Source organism: Ruditapes philippinarum, unplaced genomic scaffold, assembly GCF_026571515.1.
Source record: "Ruditapes philippinarum isolate M1 unplaced genomic scaffold, ASM2657151v2 ctg219_1_1_1_1, whole genome shotgun sequence".
In the NCBI taxonomy this organism is placed as follows: Eukaryota; Metazoa; Mollusca; class Bivalvia; order Venerida; family Veneridae; genus Ruditapes; species Ruditapes philippinarum.
Window position 1 is genome coordinate 61541 of NW_026859162.1, and position 11157 is coordinate 72697.

An 11157-nucleotide genomic window follows, 5' to 3' on the forward strand; every position below is an offset into this window, starting at 1 on the left:
TGATTTTATCAATGAAAATACTATTTTTAGCCATGTCGATTACAGAATACTACACAAACCGAGTAGTGGAATATATAGATTCTACAAGTCGGACTGTTTGGGCGAGAGGATTTTCGCTAAAACATTTACTTCAATTTTAAACAACAGGTTTACCCTGAACAAAATACCTCGAAATTACCCGAACTGCAATGGAAGTTCTAAATTTAGAATGACTTCTTATTATTCAGACTTTCTGTGTATAACTTCTCCGTGGTGCAGTGGTAACGTGCTCGCTTCGTGAGTGAGAGGTCCCGAGTTCGATTCCCAGTCGGGGAAACTTTTTTTTTTTTGTTAAATTCTTTTTTTAAGTGTTTTTGTTAAGGAAGTAGCCATGATATACAAGGATAAAGTGTGGCTGTCGTAAAAAAAGAACATAAATGATTTTTTGATGCAACTCTAGTTATGCAGAATTCCGTATGTATCAAACTCTGGTGCCTTACAAAAGGAATTATAATACATAAAAATAAAGTTATACAGGAAAATGCATACAGATATACAGTACGATTTAGATTGCAAAGATCAGAAAATACCACAGAACTTGCAGCCCTTTGATTCTTTATAAATATACATGCTTATAGTAAGCTCCAGGATTATTTACATCTGTGTTAAACAACAGTTAAAGTCGTTACAAGCCCTAATTTAGAATAATATGGTTTTCTTCATGCCGTTCACATATAAATTCACCGTGGCTGAAGGGTTTTCGGGCTCGCTTAGGAAGCGAGAGGTCTGGAGCTCAAATCCCAGTAAAGGTAACTCATTTTTTTTAAATTGTTAAAGTCAAATAAACATTGGATTGAATATCAGTGTTGCAATTAGTCTTATAGCCAATTTACTACAATTAAAACCTGGAAAGCATTGGTGGCACTAAACATATAATCTCACAACCTGCACCTTTCTTACATTCTGAGACCCAAACAAATTCAGCGCCTTCTGTGCTTTGATTATTTGATAGCATCACTTGATTGTATTCTACATAGGTTGAGAAAATTAGAATAGTAAATTAGAATATAAAATGATGAGAGAAAGGGAAACCGAAAAGTATGTCAGTTTGTTAAATGTACAATAAATGGATACGAGACAAACAGTAAACCCCATTCTTTATAGTGATCATGCATTATTATCGTCACAAAGTAAAGGAAAATATTTTCATTCTTAAAAAAAGTTAAAATAAATATAAATTGCAGAATTCAAGTACTCCAAGCAGAGGCAACCGGTCTGTTACATAGATATTATAACAACTGTACTTTCCTTACGAGTTGGCTATAAAAACAATATATACAAATTAACTTATCTATGCTGACGTAATCTTAACAGAGATGTATATAATAGTGTCACGTTGTGTTTATTTTTGACAAAACGTTTTAAGGCAGCATGCCTCCAGATTCATGCTTATTTTCATGAAAATTTTGAAAATGTATTTAAAAGTAAAATATTGTGTAGTGAACATAGAAAGTAATTTACACATTGTAAATGGCACTTATAACACACGTAAATTACCAAAAAGAGGTCAAAATATACATAAATACCTCTGACAGGGTTAGTAACGCAGTAGAATTATAGTGATTGGTACTGCAAATATAGTCATTAATCGCACAAATGTAAATAATTAATAAGATTTTGACTCTTTTAACTTTTATTAAAATCTTAATACATTTTTCTAAAGACTGAATTTCTTGAAATATTTTCGCTCTTCTGGAGGCGTGCAGCCTTAAATGCATTACACAGGTGTGAGATATCAAACAGTTAAATTAGAATATAAATATGGAGGCCAGCGCTGCCGCTGTCATGATGATCATACTAATGATGTACAAACAAAGAGATTTATCCGGTGTTGGGGTTGAACTGGATGGATTTACGTAGTCATCGTCTAATTTCTTGCCAATACTCCGTCCATTTGACTTCTTAGACATGTCTTTAAGTTTGTATTGTTCTTGAAAATAGAAATGAACCAATTAATGATTTCTCAGTGATGTGATTTTATATGGAGCATTCTTACTGCGTTACACCAAAGTTATTTTTGGAAAAAAAAATACAAAAAAAATTACAAATATCATAATATTATTGATATAGGGACCTGCCATGCTATATGTATAAACTATTTTTTATTATGTTAATTTAGTTTCACTTTAATGCCCTTTTGAAAGCGAAAATTTCATATGTATTGAATGAAATGCGTGTTTAAAGTAAAATTGCATTGCTATGCAAACCAATACTTCAACAATAAGAAAGCTTTATAAAAACCTTCAGTAATTAAAAATAATATCACCAAAATTTGATATAAATGAATCAAAATTTCATAAGAAAAAGTAAATAGTTATTAAAGGAAATGAACATAACTAAAGAAACCTCCAACATGTACTTACCGGAATGGTTGCGTGAAACAAATTTCTTGCTGATTTCAAACCATAGCTCCCACAACACTTGAATACCAACATAAACACCAAGAACAATGTTTGCAAAGTACGTTTGGGGTTGAGGTATTATCTCATTGTTGAAAGCAAAGAAAAATGTCACAGCTGGGTGGATAAAAAATAATTTAAGTGAAATAAATAAACAACAGAAGGATAAATATTATTAAAATGTAATATGCTTGTTTCTTGAAAACTCTGAACACGTAACAGTCAGGCTAAAATAGGATATCTGTAGCTGAGTGGTTAAAGTCGTTGACTTCAAATCACTTGCCCATCACCAATGTGGGTTCGAATCCCGCCTGTGACTTGATTCTTTCATGTGATGAAGGTATTCAGCTACCTTACAGCACATCGGTGATTCTACCCAGAACTAATGCACAGAGGGTGGCCTTCGGTCTCCCTCTAGCAGTAAAGCTGAAAAGTCGCCATAAGACATATTTTGTGTTGTACGCCGTAACACCAAACCAAATATAAACCCCAGGCTAAATGTTTTAGGTTTTTATGAATTATAATATGAATCCTACTTAAATCAGCCCAAATAAAAAAAAGAAAATGATAAATTGATAACCGGAGAATGTATGGCACGTGATCATTCACAATTGTTATCAATTAAAGACTTTGCATTACTGTTTAAATATACAGAATGAATTATATTGTACTAGAAAACGTTCAACATAAATGAAATTATACAGTATGTACCTGCAATGATTATTGTACTCTTCCCTAAGAACCAGTGACCCCAATTAAATATAGTTCTCATTTGAGAGCCTGGTTTCGGTCGTAGCAGACCCATGGCTACTTGTATAGTCGAAGCAGACATCACAGTTATTCCTAAATAACTATGTACTTCTGCGAGCTGAAATGTCCGATATTTGTTCAAATTTACGGTAATGCATCTAATAAACAAAACAAATTAACTGCAGTACAAATTAATTTAGGATCATAACTTTTCGCACTGACACTATTGTTTACATAACCATAACGGATATTTCGATTAAACTTGTAATAGCTGATATAATTGGAAAATAAAATTCTTAATACCTGGCAAATGTGCTTAATAAATTTGATTTTCAAATACAGTATGGTATGATCATTTGCATTTGTGCGCTAAATATCTTTCAAGTAGTTGTCCATCTTTTGATTGGACGAAGCACTCCTCATTTTTTAGGAAAACTTTCAAACAATGACTGGATAGTCAAAACTCCAGCCCATGATCAGGCGGCTAGATGTGCCGGTTTATATGGTCTGCACTGGTCTCAAGGGTAGAATCAATTACTTCCAGTAGTAAGCAAGGAGTTAATGTCACAATAAGTATAATATAAATTACCTCGGTTAACCCGTCGACAACTACAAATATCAAAATGAAACTTGCAACTGTAAGAAGCCATGTTAGAATTGTCAAAGTTCTATGAATCTGAAAATACATTGAAATAATTATTTGAGCAGACTCTTATTCTTATTGTTGTCTTGAAGTTTTCAGACGAATTTACCTTTTTGTCATCTTTTCTCTTTTCTTACATTTTCAAAATATTTGAAACAAATAAAAGTTAGATTCTTTGTAGGCCATTTTTTATGTAGCTTCGCAGTCCTTTATATCAAGAGAAATTATTGCAACTTAATGACTGCGAACACAAATTGCTTGCAAATTGGAAAAAAAAACAATTAAAACTGTACGGATATGCTTGCGTAAAAATGAGCAATATAAATGAACATAAATATAATCTAACCGATAATTTAATGAGCTTTGTAAATAAGAAGCGAAATATATTTTTGAGAACACAGCATCTCACCTGGAACCATATTTTACTTCCACATGCTTCTTTATTCTTAAATCCTTGTTTGAAATGTCTGGCCACGATTGTTGCTAGGCAAACTAACCACATCCAGCCAATCAACATTAAAGCTCCTATTTGTGATATCAAATTATATACAAATTATATACATGTACATCATGTTTTGTCATTTATCCTTATTTTATTGCTTTATTGCAGAAAAGGAAAGCAAGGGGTCACACATATTCAGGGTTAATTCCAAATACAATGACAATTGTATGTTCTAGGTCGTTTACCTGTATAAAAAATATCTAACCATTTTTAATGACTAGCACTCGTATTTTTCTTAGCTGATTGTTAAATGAGACACGCAATTCCTTAAGAAAGCCAAAGACGGTAAAATTAGAAATGTTGCAAGCTCGTTGTGACTAAGCCTGTTCTTGGACGGACGGTACTGGAATGTGAAAGCTACCGCCCATACCCTAGCATTAGCTTAAGCAGAATTCATCATTTAAACATGGAAAAGTGGTCATAAAAAGTAAAAACAAATACAGACGATAGAATTAAAGGAAAGTTAAAGAAAGGAAGTATTTTGATTTCATGCAGAGCAGAGTTATCAGTAATGATTAGGAATAGAATTTACCGACATTATTGTCATCCTCAAATAACAAGGAGCAACACTTTATTTGGCGCTTTTAGTACACATTTAAAGTAGATATCTCGTTCTGAAGACATCGATACTCAAAATAATGAAGAATTAATTTACCATGTGTTTGAGTCAGGAGTGGTAAAGATGATCCTCTGACGATACCATGACTTTGAAAATTCACCTTTTGACTTGATATTAGAGGTAGAACTTTGTGTATTCCCATCACTTCAGTTCCTTTGTTAAAGAAATTGAATTTTTATTCAATGTTATAAAACTATTTGTAAATTTTACATTTGCAAAGGAAATTAATGCGATACCATAACAAATCATTACAAAATTTAATGTATATTCTACTTAGTCTATAAGGGACAGAAACGAATATGAAAATGCATGACTTTGTATACTGTACCGGTCATCTGAATGGGTTAGCTAATGGGCATAGAAAAAATAAAATAATAAGTAAGGATAATAATAACTAAATCAAAATTGTAGTATTGCAATTAGAACAACAGTTTTGAACACACAAAACTCATTTCAAGTAAAAATATGACATTTTATCCAAGGTTAATTGAAATCTGTTTAAGAGCACAACAACAACACTTTAATAATAAGAATATTTTACCATGATAAATTGGACCCCATGCAAGCATCAGATAAAACTCTTCAGACAGGTCATAATAATGCTTTGCTTTATGGCCCTCTCCTATGTAGACAAACATTGACAAAGGACGTTTATATCTGCAGTATAGTCTACCATCACTGTATGTCCCTTGTATATCAAATAAACCGTACTGGGCAGAAAACAAATAAAATGTTAATAAAAAACAGAAAAAAATCATAGATATTCTGGTTAAATCATTATGTAACTTCAGTTACAAAAAGCCTCTAATATCTATATATAATTAAGAAAAGAAATGTATGTAAATATATGAATTGATAAATTCAGCTTGCCTGAATCAATCTAAATAACTCAACCATATAGTTTTATTCAAATCACACTATAGATTAATTTTACATTTTATGCTTAGTGCTGCAATGCCAGTCAAAACCCTTCGCTCTGTTTTCAAATTTCAAGTTGATTACACAAACCTTTAGCTGTCTTTCGTTATAAAGTTCTTCATGGTTGTAACCACGTTGTATCGCATGCTTCGATCCCCCTGTAGTGCAGGTGATTGTTTCATCATTACCCTGTAGTATACGATGACATGGTATATATAATAATCAGACATAAAATATAAAGTTAATTAGCCTTGGCTTATTGTCTTGTAGACCATTTATTACTTTATCTATTGTACACTTGTATATATTTATCGTCTTTTATTAAAAGTTGCAGGAAAAGCTATCTTAACAACTGTTGTAACCTTAGGGTCGAAAGTTATGAAGTATGAAACAAAAATATGTATAGATATGTAGATACTAGTAGGTGTTTAGAAAAGAATGCAAGTTTCAAAGACCCCCACACGTACAAAAAAGAACTAACAAAAGACCGCTTTTCTATAAGGACACAACTAATTTGGGGAAAGGGTAGACATCTTTGATAGATCGATACATTTAAAAACAAACATTAGTTTTAAGATATATCTGTACATTAAAATACGGTAGATCGAGACTAACGAAGCTTAGTCACAGTGTCAGCTTTTCATTTTAGTAATCAATATAAATGCATCTAGGGACAAAATTCAGATCAAATATATTCTATCGCATGTTTGTCAACAGAAAAACTATCAGGAACGTAACATTCTGGTGAACTCAATCTGGTTATCTTAAGTCTTATATGTAACAGCAAACAAGAAACATTCATTACCGATCCCACATATCTATCTAAAATGATGGTTACAGTTTTCAAAGAAAAATGTCCATAATTTGTTATTGAGTACTTGTTTTAAAACCTCGTTGACAGACCAATACACAGCATATGGAAATTTCTGGCTTACCATATGAACATCTTCAGAAAATCCGACAGAAACGTAACCTTCTTGTGAACCAAACATCTCAAATTCCACCGTGTCATTTGTTGTCTTAAATGTTACTGCAGCATAACAGTCATGACCCGAGCATGTTCTTGGATACAAGAAACATCCTTTACTGTTCCCGCACGCCGACCAGTCAATTATCTCAAATGTTGGTGACAGCTGTAAAATCATTTGGGGTATTCAATATTTCACTTAAAATAAAAATACCGTATCAATAGAAATATTAATGATATCAAATGACATTAATTTCAAATCAGTATTTTGAAAATTAATAAGTGTTGTTGCTTTATACAAATGTTCTAATTTGCAATGTGGAGTAACTCATTTCATCTATACATCTCATTCGAATTCATTCATAATGTGTCATCGGTCAAATTACTCATGTTTGGTCTTATATATTGCAGACTTTATTTTTGTTATCGTAATTTACATTCAAATACCATCAAGGTTCAATATGAAATGTTATAATAATTAGTATGTTTGAAATATACTACTTCAAATAGTTAATATGAAACAACAAAATGAAGAGAAAAGAAAGTATGAAAAAATCGAAACAGTTACTTCTTCAGTTGGTGGTTCATCTACTATTTCAACTGCTGACAGTTCTACAATCTCGTCTACCCAGAATATTGTAAATTCTTCAACAAAGCTAATGCTGTTATAACCAAATATGAAAAAAGAAGAAATAAATCAACTTGTGTCCTTATTACTTTACTGAATGTCTTATAAAGACAGAGAGACGTTTTTTCACACAATAAGAAAAAGTATATTAAAAATGATAAGAAGAATTGTTGCTAATGCAAGTCATATAAACATGATAAATAATGTATTAATAACGAAGAACATTTATATTAAGAAAACTACTTTAAGTTACCAGATTATACAAAAATTGTGCTACATGTTCTCGGAATCATGCGCATTTTATTTGTAATAGTTTTTGGCTGAAAACATAAACAACTAATGTTGAAACATTTTTGATCAGATAAACTAAATTGATCTGTCCTAAATGTAACTCTGACTTAAATATAAATCTCCATTGTTACACGCTGACGTTAGCCCGAAACACGCTAAAATTAGCATTTGGAGCTTTAGATATTGAGCTGAAGTGCCATTAGAACATTAGGTCAAACAGACCCCATATCAAAAACAAATAAAAACTTCTAAAACAACGACGTGAGCATGCGACGTGGCCTAAAATTGGGTTCGATTTAGTTCAAATTTTTACTTAGAAAATCACTGTTATAGACTTTAAGAATGATAAGTTCATCCGAAACTTTACCAAAATTGGGAAAAAACGTTTGTGTGATTATGGAATGAGAGATTCAGGGAAGGTTGGACGTTTAAAGTTTATAGAACACGATAAAAGAGCAGTAAAGAACATGTTTAAATCATCGGTTGAACACAGAACATTTGTCGCTCACATTTATGATAGGTACTTATTCTTTTATTTTCTTCAATATTTGAAGAGCATAACATATTATTGAATCATTTTTTTTGTATTCACCGTGTGTGTATGCTTAGATTAAAATGTTTTAGCGCAGTTACCCTTATTGAACAGATCTCGTATATACTCACACAAATTCTATATCACCAACTGATACATTCGGGGCTGTCCATGTTAGGTCTATGTAAGGGACAGGTGCATTATTGCGGTGGGTAATCATATTCTGAAAGAAATAAAGGCAAATTCAAGTTTTGCTGCAAAATTAGATATTTTAAGTAAACACTGTATTGTATTTTCTATTATTTGGCACACGAATGTTGCTAAATTTAATTTTAAAATTTACAAATGCTTTTAATACTTGGAATGTTGATCGATAATTGGGTTGTTGATTGATAAATAAAGAGAAACATTTCGTACAACAAAGTCTTTACAGCAGCTTTAGACTTCATTACTCTATATACCAAATAAATCTACTTCAATTTAAATGATATTGAATATATTATGTGGATATGGTTGCATAATACAAGTTTATCTAAATTTTAACCTTACTGTAGACATGTATACTTAAATTGAAAATACGATACAACTGCTGACAAATAAAAGATTCCTATGATGACATTACCTTCACTCCACCAAGACAATCTAGAGTTTGTATTTTGTTTGCTGGCCAATCTATGAACCGACCCACTATTTTCTCCGTATCTCCGTATTTCGGCCGTGCACGAATCATAATTCCCTTGATCGTATTGCCGGGTATACTAGCAGATATATTAACTGTGAAAAATGAAAAGTGATTAAGCTAATTAGTCCAATATATATTTTTATAAGGTCTTTTAACCTCAAATTAGTGAGTTGAATGAAATGCGCTATCAGTGCAAACATTTTCTTAATACAAAAAAAAATGTATAATATGTGCTAAATTATTCGTCACCTTATATATAATATATATATATATATATATATATATATATATATATATATATATATATATATATATATATATATATATATATATATATATGTGTGTGTGTGTGTGTGTGTGTGTGTGTGTGTGTGTGTGTGTGTGTGTGTGTATTCTAGTAATAACAGAATTGATGTAGAGCTGTATATTATTAAATATGTAAGAACAATTTTGACAATAAGAGAAATGAAACAAAAACAAGGTGTTATTATAGGGAACCTCAATTTCAAACAAACAGAGCTACTGTTATTATTCTATATTACCAACAACATATAAAGGTGCTCTAATAATAAATGCATTCATGATATTTTTCTAAGTAGCTGCTAATAAATATATCAAAGATAACGTTATACAGAAATGAGTTTGTGTTTACTAACCTCTTATGTACATTTACAACAGGGAATATTCATTAAGTATGTTTTCATTATCCGCGATACGAGTAAAATATGCCATACAATAGTTATTAAATGATTCACGTTGGTATGAATAAGTGCAGTAAAAAGTATTAATGAGTCGTTCATCAATACGTATACATTATAATACATGCCAAAATTAACGATGAACATTTACGTTCACTTAAAAAATATCATTTTCGAATATATAAGAAAGGTAATATGTTACGTTGTAATATATCTGAGGGAGAATAAGTTGATGTATTTGGTGTCAGTTTGAAAGGACAAGGCGACGGTTGACGTTGTGTTCCACTGTGTTTAGGAAACATAGTAAGACACGTGTCCCATGGTGCTCCGGACGGAAATCCATGAACTGAAAAAATAAGATAAGATAGCGAATAAATGGTACATGTATACGTATATGCTATAAAACATATAAAGTGTTTTGTTTTAATGTTGCTAGTATTAGAATCCATAAGATTTTACCAACAAGTATAATTGCAGTGTAAACGACTGATACTGTAATTATCTTAGAACAAACTACTAGTATTGATGACTTATCTGTACAATATTATAGATATTTATGTATTGTCCAGGTCAAGCAAATATAACTGGCAAGACGAACTTGTTTGGTATGAGATAAAACACAACACTTAGGTTGAATGAAATAGGGCATTTATTAAATGCCATAAATGACAAATGTTACATAGTAACAAACATGGCATGTACATATTTGCATCGAAATAACCAAACTGGGAGGTAAAAAACGCCAAAAAGGGAACCTTCCGCCTTATAAGGAGGCATTGTACTTCACAATTTAAAGATGATGGCTGAAGATAATATACAAGGGTCAAGTGTTTATCAAGAAGAGTTTATACATTACCTACCTCTGCGTGATATTATTCAAACTAGTGACTTTAACATACTAAAACATCTAGATTGTGCTTGTTAGTAATAACAACAAATCTACACAATTCCTATCATTATCATCAGTACCAATCAGTTACAAGAAGCCGATTTTGTATAATTTGAACAAGGCATTTGATCAATTTGGCCCATTTTTCCTCAGGAATGCTTTCATTTTTTATTTCTCAAAAGCTTTTTAATTTTGATGAACTTCTTTAGTATCCCCCAAAACTACTCATTGGCCAATTACCTAAACCATATGTTTTCATATGTTGCTTTTTGGCAATAAGTACTAGTGAATTAGTATTTTGTATGAAAGTCAAAATACTACTCTGTTTATATTTTCTTACTGACAAATTATTTCAATTTTATTGTTACTAACTTCAGGTAACAAACATTTTACTTTCTCTAAAACCATAATTAAAACATAAAATGTTTCTTTTTTCGAAAGAAGTAAACACTTATTTGTTTCTTTGGCATAATATGCTTTAAATAAGTTTATCAAAAACCATTGAACAACTAATAAAATCAAACATGTACATGTACTTTGAAGTTGATTCTCCGTTAAATAGTGTACTGGTCATTCTACTATAATAAAATGTGACTGTTA

The 11157-nt window shown here is 31.2% G+C and overlaps 1 protein-coding gene across 1 annotated transcript; it reads right to left on the minus strand.

Moving 5' to 3' along the window:
• Nucleotides 1–1765: 1765 nt before the first annotated feature.
• Nucleotides 1766–9056, minus strand: LOC132755469 (putative ferric-chelate reductase 1). Its single transcript, XM_060746337.1, has 12 exons — nt 8911–9056; nt 8420–8511; nt 7406–7499; nt 6806–7003; nt 5961–6059; nt 5494–5662; nt 4989–5105; nt 4241–4356; nt 3778–3864; nt 3150–3306; nt 2403–2555; nt 1766–1969 (listed from the first exon to the last, which is right to left on the minus strand). The coding sequence occupies exons 1-12, from the start codon at nt 9016–9018 to the stop codon at nt 1788–1790; spliced, it is 1572 nt and encodes a 523-aa protein (XP_060602320.1). The 5' UTR covers nt 9019–9056; the 3' UTR covers nt 1766–1787.
• Nucleotides 9057–11157: the final 2101 nt, after the last annotated feature.